Source organism: Camelus bactrianus, chromosome 15 (genome assembly GCF_048773025.1).
Source record: "Camelus bactrianus isolate YW-2024 breed Bactrian camel chromosome 15, ASM4877302v1, whole genome shotgun sequence".
Lineage (NCBI taxonomy): Eukaryota > Metazoa > Chordata > Mammalia > Artiodactyla > Camelidae > Camelus > Camelus bactrianus.
Genome location: NC_133553.1, coordinates 23,973,695 through 23,993,481, shown reverse-complemented (window position 1 = coordinate 23,993,481; position 19,787 = coordinate 23,973,695). Strand labels below are relative to the sequence as shown.

The 19,787-nt window shown below is 44.0% G+C and overlaps 1 protein-coding gene across 4 annotated transcripts in view; it reads left to right on the top strand.

Annotated features, from left to right (window-relative positions):
* The window catches only part of CYRIA (CYFIP related Rac1 interactor A), a 96,643-nt gene that overhangs the window by 50,661 nt on the left and 26,195 nt on the right, over nt 1–19,787 (top strand). For 2 of the 4 annotated variants that reach the window (XM_074341690.1, XM_074341691.1), the window contains one exon: nt 18,905–18,984. In XM_074341690.1, the coding sequence (XP_074197791.1) occupies nt 18,915–18,984 (70 nt within the window). In that variant the 5' untranslated portion in view covers nt 18,905–18,914. Of the gene's footprint in view, nt 1–349; nt 595–2,629; nt 2,769–18,904; nt 18,985–19,787 lie in introns of those variants that run through there. The other 2 variants (XM_074341688.1, XM_074341687.1) reach the window with 2 other exon arrangements.

Below are 19,787 nucleotides of genomic sequence, written 5' to 3'. Positions count from 1 at the left end.
TTCCTCCTTCCCTCTCTCGAGTTTCTCCTTCCCGCCCACCCTTCCCCCTTCCCTCCCTCTTTCCCTCTCTCTGAGTTGATGGCTGGCACTCTGACGAGAGGTCCCTGGGCCCAGATTTTGGCATCCACACCATCTCTTGTCCACTCACTTTGTCATTTATTCAGAAACGTGTATTTCCTGAGCAAACTGTTTTGGATTCACACGTAAGTCAGTCCCAGTCCCCGTGCTGGGGTGTTCACTTTCCAGGGGAGAGGCAGACCCAGGTAAGCAGGGTGACAGGAGTGTAGAGAGGTGCTGGGGGAGGGTTCGGGGGGCTGCCAGGAGAGGTGCAGAGGGCAGGGGATCCCCCCAGGACTGGGCAGGCTGCACCTCGGGCCCCAGGCTGGTGGGGGAGGTAAGTCTGCCTGACAGGAACTACCTTCATGGCAGGTTTAAAAGTTACCTAGGAAAACTGGGCCAGTCACTTCATCCTAACCAGAAGACTGGAATCTGTCAACAGATCTCAAGATCATTGAAGATCACAGCCTGCAAGCTCTATCAGCTCCACCAACCACACTGAGTGTGATCTCAGCAGTGAGGGCCCTCCGCAGACACGTATGCATGTCATGTTTTTGACAGAAATATATACAGGATATGCAGGGTGTATATACTGAGGCCGTAGGAAGGAAGAGGTCAGTTCTAACTTGGGAGCTAGTGGCAGGGGAGGGAGGGCTGTGGGGTGTGGGTGGAGATGGAAATCAGCTGAATCGAATCCAGTGTGACGTGACGTGTGGGTGGACAGATCAGCTGGCAGGGCCGATAGCATTTTATCAACTGAACAGCATCTTCAGTTGTACTGGTGATTTCTAGAAATGTTGAAAAGAATTTGTTACTTATTCCAGCCCACTGTTGCCATTTCCTGGGCAAAGTAAGTAGACTTCCAAAGCCTTGAGAATTAACAGCATCGTTTCATCATCTCTTGGAATTTTTTTGAAAGCCAGTGGGCATAGCTTTGGTTTTTGCAAATCATCCCCAACCACTAGTGCCTTCATCTTCCAGTTTTACTTTTACCTCCATTGTAGTGAGACCTGATTTGGGCTCCTGGGGCTGGGACTGTAGTGGCTCTCCAATTAAAGAGAAAATTCCTGAAATTCCAAAGGAAAAGAGTCTGAACAGCATACTAAACTTCTGAATACACACGCTGGATTAAACCTAATATAAGTACTTTGGGGCCGTCTTTATCAAGTATGTGAACATTAGTTGTAATTAGCCTATCTGTGCATTTCATGACATTTGATGCTTCAAAAATGCACAAGGGCTTGAGGACAATTTCTCTTTAGTGGTTTAAATGGTCTGCCTGATTTCTGACTTACTGCTTTTTCACAGAGGTAAACTCTGTAAGCACTTCCTGATTGCAGCTGTGGCCAGTTTTGAAATAGCATGGTGCATGCAGAAGTGCTGGGAACCTGTCACCACCGTCCTTCCCAAATAGCTTGAACTCCAAAGGGCTTCAGGGACCAGGACCAGGGATGCTCTCCAGGAGTGCTGTTAGCACGCAGTTTTGTTTCCTAAGCATTCGGCATTAGGTGGGCTGAATACATTTTGGGAACCTGTTGAACGTTCCCGTGGCACGAAACCTCAGAATGCTGAAACGGGGAGGCATTTCCCAGGTCATCTAGCCGGTCCTGGCGGGTGACGGAGGACAGGAGGGGGCCCAGAGCGGGGGAATGGCCTTCTCCCAAGCTGTGTAGCAAATACGGGGCTGAAATGAGATTAGGACAAGAGCCATGACTCCCTGGGCACTCGGTGGCCTTGCAGAGAACTTGCAGTCACTGGGAGCTTCTGTGTCCTTCAGGCCCAGGATCACACAGTAACCATCTGACCCAACCAAGGCGCCAAGTGGCATTTCTGCCCTGCAGTATCCCTGGTCCTGCTTTCTGGATTCAAAGTCCCCAGCTGATTCTCCCAAACTTCTCTCCCTCTGCTTCCCCCAAAACACAGTTTCTGCTTTATAAGTTCATGGTGTTCCTCTTGAGAACCATGCTCACTGACCAGGCACCCCCCTCATCCCCTAGAATGACGACTTCTCCCCTATTCTTATACAAACAAGAGCGGTGTCTGACCAAAAGGACAGATGGCCTGCGAGCCACTCCTCCCGTGACTTTGGAGGAAGAAACGTATGTTTTGTTGGAAGGGAAGTCCCAGGGCATCTTGGGAATTGTGTTCATGAAGGAATAGCTTCATTCATTCCACCTGTGTGAATGGAGTTCCCGCTGTGCACCAGGGCCGCGTCTAGCAGTTGGGGGTGTATCCATCAATGACGATGGAGAAGAAAAAGAAATATAAAGATGGAGACTGGGGAGTGGGGCGAAGTGTGATTTTGGAGAGGGTGGTTAGGTTGGGCTCCACTGAAAAGTAAACCCTGAACAGAGGCCTAAAGAAAAACCGTGCAGATATATTGGGGACAACATTCTAAGCAGAAGGTCCAGCAAAGATCCTGTGGCAGAAACACAGGTGATAAGTTCAAGAATGAAAAAGGGCAGAGGCCAGAGCCCATCGGAGGAGGGGGAGGAGGGGGAGATGAACTGCCTTGGGTCATGTGACCCAGGGCCTTGCTGACTGTGCTAAGAATCTTGTATTTTACTCTAAGTGAAGCAGAAGCCATTGAAGAGACTGAATCAGAGGAGTGACATGTTGAAACTTTCAAAACCCCATGAGAGCTGCTGGATGGGTCACCAACTGAGCGACTGGAAGTGGGCAAGAGCAGAGCTGGGAGGTCTGTTTAGGAGGTGAGTTCGATACTCACTTCGCAAGAGTTGGCGGTGGCTTGTGCGTTGGTCTACGGCTTTGATGGCGGAGGGTGTGAGAAATGAGCAAATTCAAGCTATATCTTAAAGAGGGGAGCTGATAGGACTTTTCAGCTTAGATATAGGGTGTGAGGAAAAAGAGAAGCCAAGGATGCCACTGATGTTTTTAGACTGAGTGTCTGGAAACATAGATTTGCCATTTATTGAGAGAAGAAAGACTGGAGAAGGGGCAGATGTCTAGGGGAGAAAGCAACACTTTAATTTTGGATGTGTTAAGTTTGAGGCATCTGTTGGAAGTCAGGCAGTCAATGGGATAAACGAGTCTGGAGTTCAAGCGAAAGGGTCAGGGTGATAGTTTTACACGTGCAAGTCATCAGCATCTGTCCTCTGAGATGGTATTTAAAGCCCTCACAGGGCTTAACAGTTGTGTTGGAAAGAGGAACTCTTCTTCCTGGCAGGGGGACAGAACTAACACCAGAAGTCGGAACAATAAAAATAACAATGGTGATAGTGATTACGGGATTTATGTGTCCCACTGCTTACAAGTGTTGTGTTACTATTTCTAAAACCTTGCAGAGGTTGAAATCATCTTGGTTTTACTCATATTAAAACTCAGACTCTGGGAGGTTAAGTAAATGTTGTTCAGTGCATTGATTAAGACCACCCAGCTAATAAATGGCTGAGATGGGATTCAAACCCAAGAGTGGTCTGTCTTTTATCCCTGCGAAGGACAACTTAGCAGAGAATTTCTGCCAGCTCACCCCTCCCCCACCTTCAGTGGCGCCTGTCCTGAAGGCGGGGCATTTCAGATGCGGGGTGGAGTAGTGGGTGTCAAGGCCGCCCTCGCCAACACAGAACACACACTGTAAAGCAAGGGAAAGGAGTTTGGAAAAGAGTTAGAGAGACATCAGGAGGTCACACATCTGCTCTAAACACTGGCTGTAGTTTAAGCTGAAACCTACCAATAGGTGCTTGTTGATTTCCTTTCCTAGTTCCAGAGGCCAGACGACGATGTCCACCCTGATGGAGGCAGGTGGAGAAGGGGAGTACAGGTGTTTGTTCCACAGGCCTCCCTGCCCCGTGTGTCATGTCCTTTGGTCCTTGCCACACTCAAATGGGAGCTGTGGACGCCACCTAGGAAAGTAAGATCTGAGGGGTGACATTGACCTGCAACTAATACATGTTACAGATGAGACGGGAACTAGGCTTTCCAGACCCCAAAGCTCATGGCAGTGGCTCTGCACTCCTTAAGAAAGGAAAGGGGAGAAGGGGGCGGATGCTGAGAGCGTCCTGCGTTATCATCCGCCTGTCCCCGCCTGCAGTTCCGCGGATGGCCAGCAGAGGGCGCGCGTCCCCGACTTTTCCAGCCCACGGCCCGAAGCCATGTTGCATGAGCAAACGTCTGCAGCCGCCTCCTTGAGATCGAAATGTCTCCTTGGCAGGAAATCCGCGAGGAGCACTGCGGGGTTGTGCAAACAGCCTCACAATGTCCTCTTGTGTGTGTGCACTCGGCTTCGTCCGCGTCGCCTACAATGCTCTGGGTTTTTTTTTTTTTTTTTGGATAATGGGCCTCTGTGGACCCATAGGCCTTGTCATGCAAAGGGAGTGACCTGTGTTTGTCATAAGTGGGCTCTTGTATGATTAATAGGCACGCGAACGAGCCCGCAGCAGCCATTGAGCACCGGCTTCACCTCTGCGCCGAGCCGGTGTGGTCTGAGTCGCTTTCTTTCCTGGCTCCAAAGCAGCCGTGCTGAATTTATTGCTGAAAGGGAAATGACTTGTTTGCTTTGTGGTTGCAATTCTTTATATGCAAGACAGGAGGTGCAGAAAACGAACTTGCAACCGGAGGGTGCATACCAGATTCTACACCGGGTGATTTACCTGTATTATCTTATTTACCCAATGACGACCCTGCCAAGGAAATATGGTTTGCATTCTACAGAGGAGGAAAATTCAAATTCAGGAGAGTAAAGACTTGCCCAAGGTCTCCAGCCTGTGCTGTTTCCTTTTCCCTTTTGGTGTGGTCTGTGGTCCATGCACTTGGAAATACCTCCCTCATTCTGCCTGGCTGTCCATACACTGAAGTTGGAGATTTTAAAATAAATGAGGGGTTTCCATTCCTGGGCGTCACTGTGTGTATTGGACCTCCTGGAATTATGTGCAAAAATATGTGGGTCTGTCCAAGGGTGCATTTTCTAGAAAGCTGGTCTTCATCTGATTCTGAGCCATCGATTAGGATCATAAAACAATAGAGTCAAGCACCCCAAAATATCTCTACTTTGTTTGTTTTCTCCGACCTCTTCCTCTTCTCAGTGACTCTTCCTGTCTTCAGCTTGTTTGCAGTTGACAGTCTTACTGTCATTGCTCCACAGTGACTGCTGATCGAAACTTCCATTCCATTTCAGTGGACAGAAATGAGGAGGCTGTGGGCTGGACCTGTGCTTGGAACTTGAGTGGGGAGGAGTGGGCACTGCAATGGGTAACATCCTGAAAGCGAAGAAGACATAGCCCTTGAAGGAATTCACAGCAAAGAAGGGGAGATTGTCAATTCAGCCTGGGGGTCAGGGAAGAGGTTTCTGGGAAGAAATGCTATTTAGGTTTTTTTTTCTCTCTTTTTTTCTTTTTTTTTAAATTGAAGTGCAGTCAGTTACAATGTGTCCGTTTCTGGTGTACAGCACAATGTCCCAGTCGTGCATTATATACATATATTCATTTTCATATTCTTTCTCATTAAAAGTGATTATAAGATATTGAATATAGTTCCCTGTGTTATACAGAAGAAACTTTTTAAAATCTTTTTTTATATATAGTGGCTAACATTTGCAAATCTCAAACTCCCAAATTTATCCCTTCTCACCCCCTTTCATCAGTAACCATAAGACTGTTTACTATGTCTGTAAATCTGTAGATGAGTTCATTAGTGTCCTCTTTTTTCTTTTTTTTTTTAGATTCCACATATGAGTGATATCATATGGTATTTTTCTTTTCCTTTCTGGCTTACTTCACTTAGAATGATGATCTCTAGGTCCAATCCATGTTGCTGCAAATGGCATTATTTTTTTTATGGCCGAGTAGTATTCCATTGTATAAATATACCACAACATCTTTATCCAGTTATCTATTGATGGACATTTAGTTTGCTTCCATGTCTTGGCTATTGTAAACAGTGTTGCTATGAACACTGGGGTGCATGTATCTTTTCAAATTAGAGTTCCCTCTAGATATATGCCCAGGAGTGGGATTGCTGGATCATACCAGATATTTGGATCAATGGAACAAAACAGAGAGCCCAGAAATAAACTCACATACCTATGGTCAATTAATCTTCAACAAAAGAGGCAAGAATATACAATGGAGAAAAGAGTCTCTTCTTTTGGTGGTGTTAGGAAAACTGGACAGCAGCATGTAAATCAGTGAAGTCAGAACACTCCCTCACACCATACACAAAAATAAACTCAAAATGGCTTAAAGACTTAAACGTAAGACAAGACATGATAAACCTCCTAGAAGAAAACATAGGCAAAACATTCTCTGACATACATCTTAGCAATGTTCTCATAGGGCAGTCTACCCAGGCAAGAGAAATAAAAGCAAAAATTAACAAATGGGACTTAATTAAACTCATAAGCTTTTGCACAGCAAAGGAAACCATAAGCAAAACAAAATAACAACCTATGGAATGGGAGAGAATATTTGCAAATGATGCAACTGGCAAAGGTTTAATTACCAGAATATATAAACAGTTCATACAACTTAATAACAAAACAAAACAGAAAAAACAAACAAACAACCCAATGCAAAAATGGGCAGAAGACCTAAACAAGCAATTCTCCAATGAGGACATTTAAATGGCCAATAGCACATTAAAAAATGCTCAGTACTGCTAATTATCAGAGAAATGCAAATCAAAACTACAGTGAGGTATCACCTCACACCAGTCAGAATGGCCATCATTCAAAAATCCACAAATGACAAATGCTGGAGAAGCTGTGGAGAAAAGGGAACCCTCCTACACTGCTGGTGGGAATGTAGTTTGGTGCAGCCATCATGGAGGACAGTATGGAGAGTCCTCAAAAAACTAAAAATAGACTTACCCTGTGATCCAGGAAATGCTATGTGATTTGGGCCTTGAGAGACAGACAGGACATGCACAGGCAGAGGCAAGGGGGAGGGAGCAGCAGCAGGAGCAAAAAAGAAAAAAGAAAAAAACTGAGAAACAAGTCCAGAGCTGTCGGCCCTGTCCGTGTTCTGCTGCGACCCAAGTACAGAGCGTTCAGAGGAGCTGAAACTTGAAAGAGAGCTTCAGGTCAGGTTTTACTGCTTTGAATACCATGTAAAAAATTGCACCCATTTCAAGTTGACAGCCAGCGTGGGAAGCATTTACACTAAAACAAGCCTTTCTTCTACCCAGCTGACTCCACATCCCACTGGGAGGCAGCTCCCTCCACAAGGGCCCTGCCTCCTGGCCCTCAGCAAACCCCCACCTCACCCACCTTTCCTGTCCCAGCTTACAGTGATGGTCATCACCGCTTGCTTGGGGGGGTCAAGCCGGGGTTTTTATTTTAAAACAGTACTTCAGTTTGCAATGACGAGTACTTTGAAACTGGAGACAAAAGCAGAGCCACTCCTGCCTCTGAAATTTCAGGGGAGGTTTCTCAGCCCTTTAGATGACCTTGATGCTTGAGATGTAATGGACCATGCCAGCCTCCCTCGGCTTCAAATTCTTCAAGATTTCAGTGTGTGAAATGGCTTTTGTGGGTCTTTTTGGTACTTCTGTAATTTTTTGATATCCAACACCCTCCCAAATAAATCTGGTCTGGGAAGTAGTACCTCTCGTGCTTTGACACGTCCATCCCAAAGCCTCCTTTGATACCCTTCGTGCACAGGTGGGTCCCAATTTAAGAAAACTCAGCATCTGAGAAAAACAGACTTTTACAAATCAAGTCAGTCTGTGGCACTGGGGCGGGTGAGATTCTCCAGGGGACTTTCACTTCTCAGAAGGACTCCTTCCACCAGCACGGTGCCTCCCTGTGCCTTGACCTGCGAGGTCCTATCTCACCACCTGACAGCGAACCAGGGAGGCAGAGGAACCACAAGCACCAGTGTGTGATGCAGCTGCTGGGGGAGTGAAAGCCAGGCAGAGTCGGGGCAAAGCCTTCTTCTTTCCTCTTCTTCTTCTTTTTTTATTTTAGGCTAATGAAAAAGGTTTGATTCACCAGCATTAATTCTACACGTGACATTTCCTATAACGTGCCCAGAGTCTGGTGCATGACCCGAGGTGCTCGGGGTCTCTGGTGTTGGATTAGGGGGACGTGAGAGAGATCGAAAGACAGTGACCAGAGGCGATGAGGAGAGATTTCGGCCAGGAGAAAGGCTTAGAGAAGAGGTGGGGCCGAGGAAGGGGTGGAAAGTCCTGGATAAAGTTTGGTGAGAGTGGATTTAAGGGGTGCAGTAGATGCAGAAAGCTCAGGTGACACTCAGGTTTGGGGCTCATAATTTAATGATGCCTTTGAACAAGGAAGGAGGAGGACACTGGGGGAGGGCAGAACTTAAGGATATTAAGATACTCCCAAAATTGCTCTGCTGGCAGGAAATACCCTTAGATTTATGGACCTAGAGTTGCAGAGAGAGGTCCATTTGGGGGCTAGAGGTTGAGAAGTTATCCGCGTATGGATGAAAACCAGAGTCTAGAGGGTATCACCTGGCAAGGCGAGAAAAGTTGTGAAGAAAGACCACTGGAGCCTGATATTTAAAGGTTAGAAATGGAGGAAGCGGAGATGAGGGGGCAGCCAGGAAGTCCTCCAGCATCTCAGGCGGAGGGCTCGACCCACAGTCCACACAGCAATGCTCCTCTGCAGCCCTGTGCGCGGAAGAAGATGGTCTGGCTCTTGTTGGTTTCAATACCAGAGAAGTGATTCTGGAAAAAGGAGATTTGTGATGTGAGAGAACTAAGTCTGTTCGATCTAAATCACTGACTGCCTGAACTCAGCCCAAAGTTCCGTGGCTTCTCGGAGTTCCCATGTTCTTGATTTCACAAGTGGAAGGGGACAAATTCACTAATGACTTCTCCACAGTGGGCCAGTCCCGAACTCAGCCCCAGGCGCATTATTTTATATTCACCAGTACTGGAAATTGGCGGGAGGTAGAGGACATGGACTTTGGTTCCCTAAAAATGAATCTAATTTTGCCCTCATTTCTTGGAGACTTTTTGCTGCTGTCATATTGATGTTTATGGGGAAATTAGCAATGATGAGATAATAGTCTATTTTGGAAAACTGAACTCGGTTTCTGAAAGGATGATTTGAAACCTGCACTTAATTGTTCGGCTCCATAATGGTCTCTCGGTTTTGGGGTGGGTTTTTTTTTTTTTTTGAGAATTCCCATGGATTGCCTTCCAACTCGACTCTAGCAGCTTGTATCCCACCGGGAATGCCAAGCCCTTTTGAGGGACACCATGGTATTAATGATGGATGAGAATTCAAGGCATTTTCCCATTTGAGTGCCATTACTTGTAATGTTAAAACGTTTTGAAAACACATTTTAGCCATTAACTCATTTTTATTGTCAGATGAAAGTGCTTAATAGACTCACTCTACTTTAGTTTTCCTCCTTCATCTGGGAATGAAATCATCTGTTGGGTTCTTGGCAGCACTGTCGGCAGTGGAACAGACAACCTGACGACTTCATTGCAGAAGTGGCAGCTGGGGAAGGGACTTCCAGCCCCACCGGCTTATCTGACATCGCTAACCTGGTTTAGCAAATTCAGGCTCCTGGAATTTATAGGCTGAGCTACTTCATTCCACTGGTGCACCCCCCCCCCAAAAAAAACACAGGTGCTTCTATCATTTAAGAAATGTACCTTTGCCTTAGTTGAGAAGTATTTTTTTTTAAAGCCACCGATTTTGTATCTGGTATATAATAGGTTGATGGTTAACTGATTTTGCTTATCATTCAAAACCATCAGGGAGTGTCAGTGGTGGGTCATGGGCTTCTGTGGTTACCAGGAGAAAATGTCTCTGAGCTGTGTGAATACCAGATGGATCAGGGTTGTATATACGCTCTCCTCCCGGACAGCTCCCTGGATGGTACAGCCAGAGGGGTCGCTTGCTCTGGGGGGCTGATGTGGGGAGCCTGCAAGTCTCTTCTAGAAGTCACTGGCTGCTGTCATGATTTCTCCAACTGGGAACCTTGTGGATCAGACTGAAAGGTAGTTTGTTTTAATAGCCTCCCTAAAATCGCATCCAGTCACCAGAAACATTCCTAAAGCCAGAACTGAGACTTCTTTTCCCCATACTGCTGGGGAAATCTCAGAGCCCCGTTGCAGTGAGGAGGTCAGACGTATGGTCAGACTAAGTAAGGCTTGTCACAAGATGCAGCTGGGGACACTGGGGACACCCAGTGTCACTGAGTGCTGGGGCTCAGCCCCCTAGGCAGGGCGAGTAACTGACCAGGTTAGCAACTCCTAGACTTTAGAATTTCTTAAGCCAGTAAAATTTCAAAATAAACTCTGGGGATTTTGGATGTGGTTATCACTATCATTTTGTAAAAATAAGTAAAAACCACTGTGGCATAAAGAGGCGTGCATAACTTGAGCGTCTTGCCAGGCTCACCCATGGCCTTGACTTCTCAGTTAGCCTTGGATGGATCGATGCTTTGGAACCACCGGACAGAGCAATGTTAAGGATTTCTTTGCCAGTGCTGTGTCCCAGGCCCCGTGCTGAGGGCTGGGAGTACAACGAGGTGCAAAAACAGCCCTGCCCAAGAAGACCTTACATTCAGAGATAAGGGGAAAGTGTGTAATTACGGTCCACACTGATAGATCCCGGGATGCGGTGAACACAGCTCATTGGGTGAGCAGAGGGAAGCAGCGCTCACCCAAGGGAGCGGGTTTCATTTTATTCCAAGCGGCATCGGAGAGGAGGGAAGACTTTGGGAGTTCCGTCTGAAGTCCCTGCTTCTCAAACTCCTATTTGACAGGGAATTCTGGGGAGGGAGCTGTGCTTAGAAGTCAGGTGGAATTGGATTCCTGACCCAGCTCTGCCACTTGCAGGCTTGAGAAACTTTTTAAATCTCTAAGATTCTTTCTTTATCTCTCCAATTGCGATAACAACACTTCCTACCTCATATGGTGACTGTGGAAATTAAAATAGGGTAAGACTTGGAAAGCCCTCATCACCATGGCCTGCAGATCATTAAACAATGTTAGCTGTCATTATAATTGCAAACAGAAGGAGTGGCAGGGGCAGGGACCCTGAGGCAGTAAAGAGGAGGCTGCTTTAGGGAAGTGCAGGGTATGGCTAAAGTGTGGGGCCAGGGGCGCGAGAGACAGAGAGACCCAAGGAGATGGGCAGAGGCCAGAGGCTAGGTTTTCTGGACCCAGTGCCCACACTGGGATCTGTTATATCCTGTGGGCCCTGTGGAGCCACAGAAGCATATTAAGCAAGGAAGTAACATGATGAGACTTGTGTTTAGAAAGCCAGACATGAATGGGAGGGAGACGAGACTGGAGTCCAGAGGGGTGGTCTGGAGGCTCTTTGCAGGATGCAGGCAAGCTCTGCTGAGGGTCTGAATTAGGATCAGCAAGGTAGGGAAGGAGGGAAGTGGGCACGATGTCATGGGCCACCAGTGGGGGTGTCCTTGTTAAGTAGCTGTTCAGCATGTTCTGGTGAGACCCTGCCAACAAGGAGCAGAGACCGTCCTGTGACAGCAGTAACGCTGCACCTTCTATTTTTATGTTTTAAAAAAGGAATCCGATGTCCCATTTACTTTTCCTGTTAGTGGACAGAGCAAGATATTGAGAGCCAGGACACCTCCCTTCTGGTCCCTAAGGTAGTGTGGGTCCTTGGAAAACGCATTTTTTTCCTTTTTTTTTTTTTGTAAAATAAGAGCTTTAAAAAGATGCCCCCAGTTCTAATGGAGAATGTGTTCTCATGATATTTAGTCTGGAGGACTTTGGAAAAGACACCTACTCGACCTGACCCACAAGATCTGATCCATAAAATGGGTCCAATAGCACCTTCCTCACCTGTGACCCACGTTTTCGTTGAGGATAAATGAGCCTAGCACATCTCTGACAAAGATGCGACGTTGTATAAATATGGGTCACTGTTGTCTTTATAACTGGTCTGGGGCGTTTGTGCTCTCTTGTTGCAGAAGAATATTAGTCTCCATCAGGACTTTGTAATCCTCGAAATATTGCATTATCGGTAAAAAAAAAAATCTAAGTCTTTGATTTCTTAACATCTTGGTACCAGGGATTCTAAAACTTACAGATGCTGGAAGATTTTGACTCATTCAAAGTGCTAACCTATGCCATCTCTTCTGGTAGGGGCGGTGAGTATTTGTCATCTTAAACCTTAAGAAGACTATTAGCCGATAAAATCATGTAGGGCTGCTGTTCTGTTTCTCTCACCTTCTATTTATTAGTGATTAAAGATGGTGTTGGCTTAGGAATTCTCCTTTTCAGTAGTTATAGATGCAAAAGAAATCGTGTAAGTGCTTGTTCTCTAATCATGAGAATTAGGCCCTGAAATCCTGCTGTTCCTGGGCAAAGGTCAGCATTCACAGTGCCTGCACCCTGAGTCCTTTGCTGTGTCTCACTTATCATAAATACATACATTTCCTCCCCAGTGATGACCACATTTTTTTAAAACCATCCCTGCTTGATTTTACTTGATTTTACACTGTGGGAATACAGGTAATCCTGTTATTTAAGTTTTTTTCTTCCAAACAAAAACAGTTCTAAACAGGGGAAAAATACATGTGTGTGTGTGTGTGTGCGCGCGCGCACGTGTGCCTGTGCACAGGCTTTGATTTTCTTCTTTTTTGGAACTGAAATGTTAGCCAAAAACAATTTCTTTTTTTTTTTTCTAGAGAATCATCGTTTTTGACTGAGCAGCCTTAGAGCCAACTCTCATGGAAGTGGTTCTGAGCTCAAGGCCAAGAAAGTAGTCATAGAAAATACCATGAATGCATCCCTAATTGTCATCCCTGGGAGAGGAGAGCATCCCATGGCGGGGGCATGCAGGCAGTCTTAAAATGTTATTAGCACTCTTGCAGTGACTAGAGAAACGCCCCACCTTCTAGACAGTTTGGGACAAAATGTGAAAGGAAGGACCTGCTTCAAAGCTATATTTTTGTAAATGAACCTTGAGGAATAAGCCTCAGTTTTGGGAAGAATTAAGGGGTCACCCAGCTTGCGTCTGCTGAGCCCTTCTCACTCCCGACCCCCCAGCTGGAGGCCTCCTCTTGGCCGATCCAGATTCCCCCAGTCCTTCTTGCCTGGGTAGCAGCTCACGTCTTACATGAAGCTAACTTTTCCGGAGACTCCACCCACCTGGCCTTGTCTCTTTTCTGAATTCTTAAAGAAATTTGTCTTTGCCTGTGCATGACAGAGCAGTACTAGCACAGAGCAGGCACTTTGGCATCTAACCGAAACTACAGACTCGCTCCCCAGAAAAAGGAACATATATATACAATACTATACTATTCTGTCTGCACTTTCTGCAGGCCACGGACTCGCGAAGTCCCCAAACAGGGACCTCGTAGAAGTCTGGAACCCCAGGTCTCCTCCTCTGCAGAAAAGAGCATGGACTTTGGGTTCCCAGACTCTCAAGCTCAAATGTGACTCGACTTTTTATTCTCTTGTCGTCTTCAGAAAGATCCGTCTGAGCCTCTTTTTCTTCCAGTAAATGGAGATAATTACAGCTACCTGAAGGGCTGCTGTAAGGTTTGCGTGAACTTAAGTGTGTGAAAGCCAGGCACGCAGTGGGCACTCAGTAAAAGGTGAATGTTCTCGTCCCTCTCATCTATAATCATCATCGTCGTAGTCATCATCACTCAGAGTGGCACTTAATGTATATCAAGTATGTGCCACTACTTCCACATTCAGTTCACATTTTAGAGCACTTACCACTCGTCAGAAGCCTGTTAGGTGCTTCCAGGTTGATTACATTCTTAAATTAAACCTGTGTTGTCTCCCTGCACGGAATGTGTATCTCCTGAGCTGCGGCTGTGGCTTCTGTCATTGCATACCCCACCCCCACGTGCCTCCCGGTATTCAGGGTGTCACCCAGTGATTGACTCATTCTCTCAGGGCACTTATTAAAGATGGTGTTTGTATTAGAAAACCAAAGAGGGAAGAAAAAACTTCCCACCAAACTGTTATCAGATTCTCTTTTCTTGGAAGAGGAGTTTGATTGTTCCTTTTGTTTAGGTAGATGACTGTCACCACGAGAGTCAGTGTTGAGGAAGGTAAACCAGGTCTCCTGGGACCAGAGTGGACCATGATCTTGAACCCCTCTGTTTTTATTTTTTATTTTTTTTTATTTTGGAGGAAGGTAATTAGGTTTGTTTGTTTGTTTGTTTATTTTAATGGAGGTACTGGGGATTGAACCCAGGACTTCGTGCATGCTACATACCCGCCCTACCTCTGAACTACACCCTCCCTCCTCGAGCCTCTCTTGATTGCTGGAAAATCTATATGTTACCCCTTTGTCCTTTGACATTTCTTCCTTTTCCAATTACACATATTTCATGAGCCCTTTTGGCAGGACTTTCTTCCTTAGATATCTGTGTTTTCCTTAGATTTTATGCTATGTTCATGAAATGGGGTAAACACGGACACAATCATTTGGTTACAATTTTCAGTTTTTGGTGATTTTTTTTGAGAATTTACTAAAAGAATGACCTCACTAATGCTATTTTCAAAAGCATTTATTTATGCTTGAGATTTTTGTGTTGAAAAATGAGAATTAACTTACATAGAGTTATCTGAAGATCCCAGCATCTAATTACCACAAACTTACATAAATATTGTTCGTTTGAAAATTTAGCTTTGCTTCATAAGGATTTATAGTTTCAAGCAGCTTCCATATTTAACTTTAATAAATTAAAATTTTCTAAGTCCTAAAAAATATATCTTTTTCCTAGGTATATTTTGAAGATAAAAATAAGAAAATGTGTTTATAATACAGCGTTTGACGTGTAGGAGAATTTCCTGTGGTGCTCACCATTAATACCTTTGAATATTTACCTGATTATGGCTTCATGTTAAAGCAGTTTGCATGAAGAATCATGGATCTTGGGAGACCAAACTTGAAAGATAAAGAAAAGTGCAACTTATATGATTCTGGGGATGTTATAATTCTTTGATTCCCTGAATATCTTAAACCATAAAATGAGTTGTCATGCTGAATAATTATAGCTAATATTTGCACAGCATCTTACAGTATTCTACACAGTGCTTTTATACTCATTTCAATAGTCCTTGGAAGAATCTCATGCAGAAGAGATGATTATATTATTGTTGTTGCAGGTGAGGAACACAGACTCGTAGCTAAAATGACTTGCTCCAGAATAATGGGGGGGCGGGCGAGACAGTGTTTCACATTTGTTTGGGTCTCATCACTCACCACTTACACCCTGTATCTTTTGAGAGCATCAGTAGGCCACGTTGTTATTTTGGCCTGCTCTCTGCTACAAATCCTCAAGACTGTGTCTCCATCTTTATCAGTAAGTCCCAGCCAACAAAGCCGTGGGGAAACAGGCCCAGCAAACAGCTGAAGCCATCACGCCACGGGCCCAGGTGCCCACACTCCTTCACTTTGGTAGAGAAGGGGCAGCTCTGGAGAACCAGTCATGGAGGGAGACTGGTGCCTTGAAGAGCAGAAGGCCACCCGGAGTGGCCACAGATGAAGAGAAGACCACCTTGCGATGCCAGTCTCCGGGGAACGTCTCGGGAAAGAGCCAGAGTGTATTTGCAGGGCCTGTCACTTCCTGAGTCCTTACCTAACTGGCGCATCCTTCCCTCTCTTTTCATCTTGGAGACAAAATCTTATGCCCTTCCCTTGCTCGCCCCTACAAGACCTTCCCCTGGGGAGCGAGTTCAGATCCTGCAACACTTACGTGCCCTCCATAGCTGTGTCATGTCCTGGGGAGGCTTCACTTTAAGACGATCTTGGGAGATGTCAAGGGGAACATTGTGTGTGTGTGTGTGTGTGTGTGTGACAATAAGCCTAAACTTTCTAATACAGACAACCTACTAGTTTAAAATAATAAACATGCTTTATAAATTATTGCTTGAGCTATTTTATGCCTGGAATCCCTCTTATCGTCCTTTGTGATTATATTTCTAGTATTTTAGTACTTTTGCATCTATAATTTTTGCTGTAATTCTTCAAATTGGTGCTCCTTCCTCTCCTGTATTATTGGGGAGACCTTTCATATCCTTTGAGCTTACATAAGCAGCATCTTTAACTGTAGAAACTGGCAAGAATCATCATTGTTTTAAGGAACACAGGTCTAGATCCTCCCAAAGGGCTCAGAGCACTTGCTGGATTGCCGTATTCTCTCTGATATAAGCCCCCGCCCCATAGGAGAGAGCAGCAGGTAGCTGGCAAGTTCCCTGAGATTGACCCAGTAGCAGGTCACATTAGAAGTGTAGCCATGGAGTCACTGAAAAGAACGTGGAAACCAGAGTTCCCAGCTTCCCTAAATACAGCTCTGGACTCCCAACCGGTTTCCTCTTCCACCCATTGGCTGTGAAACCACTGCTGTGCTCACGGAAACTCTGAGACTTGCACATCTGCAGATATGTGTCAGCCTACTCTTAGCTGGAGGACATTCCTCTTTGTCTCAACTCTCTCTTAGCCATGATCACTTTTTCCTTTAAAAATAAAATAAAATAAAAGTTGTACTTCTGTAGGATAACCTGTGTGTTTTTAATTTTCTGAACACCAAATCTTGAAAGAGATTTTTTTTCCTTTGCTTTGACTGTCAGAAGCTTAGATCCAAATCGATGTCATCTCCAGCAAATGTGAAAATCTTGTGGCCTGGATGACACATAATTCATGTAGTACTTGCCTCTCTGCCTTTATTTTACTATTCTACTTTTATTTTCCTGTTCCCCCCAGTTTCATTATGTAAGCATTTGCTTTCTTTAATAGTGTATAATGGATTATCTTAATTTTTTTTTATTGAACAAGATAAAGTATTTTTTAAAAATCCTCATTAATTAACGAAGCCATCTCACTAGTAGCGTGGTTTCCAGAAATGTATTTGGCATGCACGTAAGAGCTGTTTGAAAAGATTGGAGAGTCTCTGTCATGAGGAATATGGCTAGTGGTTGGCGGTGCAGTGAAACTTCCGTGGGTGGGGGGTCTTCCCAAGTGGAGCCCTAGATCCAATTAAAAACAAGCATGGCCTCTATCCAGTGACCATTTGTGTGATGCTAACCCACTTTGCAGTCCTTAAACCAGAATATACTTCTGTGAATTCTTGTCCACCTTGGAGGGGAGCAGTAAGCATTATATATGTATGTATTTATGTATGTATTCATTTATTTGCCGTGAAGAAGATGAACTATTTCTGTCCTTATTTGAGGAGCTTGTATTGAAATGCATTTTCTAGGTTCCATAAGACTGGGCTTAACCCCTAATACTGCATAAGGCCCCATAATCATTGTTGTTCCAGATAGTTCCTGTTTGGGATGTGAACCATCGGAATACACCTAGAATAGTTCCGGTGAATTGCCCTTGGTTGTTGTTAGAATCGTGTTTCAAAATATTTGACCACGTCAGCTAGCCAGCTTAAGTAACCTTTTGAACAGCAAGAACTCTGCAGCCAGCTAATATTTGGACGTCTTTCCACGTGTTTGTGTCAGTCTGTTACTAATTTTAAAGGCTTAATGTATTTCCCACCCAGGTACTCTGACAATAAAATCATACACAAGACAGACTTTTAGGAGGAAGCTAAATCCATTCGGCTCTCTTGTGACACGTTAATAGCACAAAACTAGGGAAATTAAGAATATTTAGCTTCCATTAAGGCATTTTATGTGAAAGTCAGGGCTGCTGCTGAACAGCAGAATCATCTTCCTGCAGGAAGTGCCTCCGGGTCTGAGTTGGAATTGTTCATTAAATTGGAAACAGATTGTTTCCTGCAGACCCAGGAGGGTTTGTGATTGTTGCCCGGTGGCAGGGATGGACTATACCAGTTCTGAATTTTAACTTGTCAGAACCCATCACATACAGGGCTTCGCTCAAAAATATCTTAAAAGGAAACGTGCATAAAGGCAAAAGGGGAAGAAAAGAATGACAGAAAGAATAAGGAAGATTCTTTTGAAAGAGAGAAGCATGGTATTTACCTCTTGGTGTGTGTGTGTACATACATGTGCATGCATGTGCAAATATTCATATACTTCAAGGTGGGTGAAGTCTGAGAAGTATCTATTCCATCCTCTTCCCAACTCATTTTTTCAGTATTTTTAAGGGATTTAGAGAAATGCCTTCTTAAGAGCACAGCACCCAGCATCAAACTGCAGCTCCATAAATATGTATGGAATGAATGAATGGTCAAGTGGCCTTCTGAAGAAGATGCTTTAATGTCTAGAGCAGAGGGCAGTAGAAATTTTGTTATTTACTTAAATAATAACTACATTTTCCCTATTCTTTTGTTTTTTAGATTGAGATGCAGATATGTAGCAAATTTGTATTTCTCTGTAGATTTGATTTACCCTTGCAAATGCTCCAGGCTTAAATTTCATTCAGAATAACTTTCTGGATGTTATACCTTTTCATTTTTACAGTTCACGAAGTACCTAATGTCATTACCGTTGAAATGTCAAATTGCAGGAGCCTGGGGGTTACTCCTCTGAGAAACACAACCTCCTATATGGGCTAAGAGGGGTTCCTGTGTTTTCTAAACTCTTTTCCTCAGAAACTATAAGAAACTTACCTTTCTGGACAAATATTTTAATAATGACCTCTCTGTTCTGCTTGTCTATTGACATGGTATGTTCCCACATCAATGGAACAGAAACAAACAAAGCTGAAATATTAACTGTAAGGATTCAGGGGATTCGTGAAGGGGAAAAGGAAACATTTTGTAGAATGTACCTAAACTCTGCCTCCTGTAACTAACATACCTGATTCTTTGAGTAAAAAATAGTTGCTGAGTTATCACTTGTCACCCGGTATAAAGATGCTTTCTCTTGGGTCTTCAGATGTGGCTGTAGGGGTCCAGTGGTGTTTATGCAAGTTAGTCAGTTATGTCCAGTCCTTTAAGAAGTCTGTTCTTTAAACTGCTAATTGTATTTGGTTTTGTGTTGCCTCTCCTAGGTTTGCTGGGATGGGAAACCTGCTCAAAGTCCTTACCCGGGAAATTGAAAACTACCCACATTTTTTCCTGGATTTTGAAAGTAAGTGTCCCAAATTAAAAGACTGAAATGATGAAAATAACTTGTGGATAGTGGAGTTATAAAGACTGTGTGTGATACTTAAACCACATCTAAATGTCACTCTGCATTTCTTTCTGGGTCTTCAGAGATTAATTCTTTCCTTCCTTTTCATTTATATTTTTAAAGACCTCCAAAGAACATCTTTTTAACATGCCTATGATTTTCTTTGATTTTTGGAAGAAGTCAGTTATTGTAGCCCTAGCATAAATCATCATCGTGTATTTTCTTAATAATTTTCATGAATTACTATGTCATATTCTAAAGGAAAATGGTATACATAGTAATTTGCACAGATTAACATAGAACAAATATCACTAGACGTGAAAGAAAAAGTGATAGATACCAGAAATGACACTTACAGATTATTTATTCTTTAGTCATCTCTATCTGTTCTTTATATATTATTTGATAATACAAAACTGTTTCAGGATTTTGAGATATACTGCTTTCATCTGAAAGGTTATGTTTCTTTTATCAAAAACTTTAAATATTTTTTCTAAGGTAGAATGGCCTATGAATCATGACTGAATAAGTAGAGAGATTCTCATCTTGTTATTTTTTTGATTGAATATATTTACAAATGAGTGACAAACTCATATTTAATCAACTAAGCTCATGATTCTACATTGACTCTTGGGTTCTCCTCTTTTTGAATTTCAGTTCCAATACCAAGCACAGTTAAATGTACTATGTCCCAGTAGTCACAATCTGTTGCAAACTGTAATCTGCTTTAAACTTGAATATTTCAAGTATTTGATTTATAT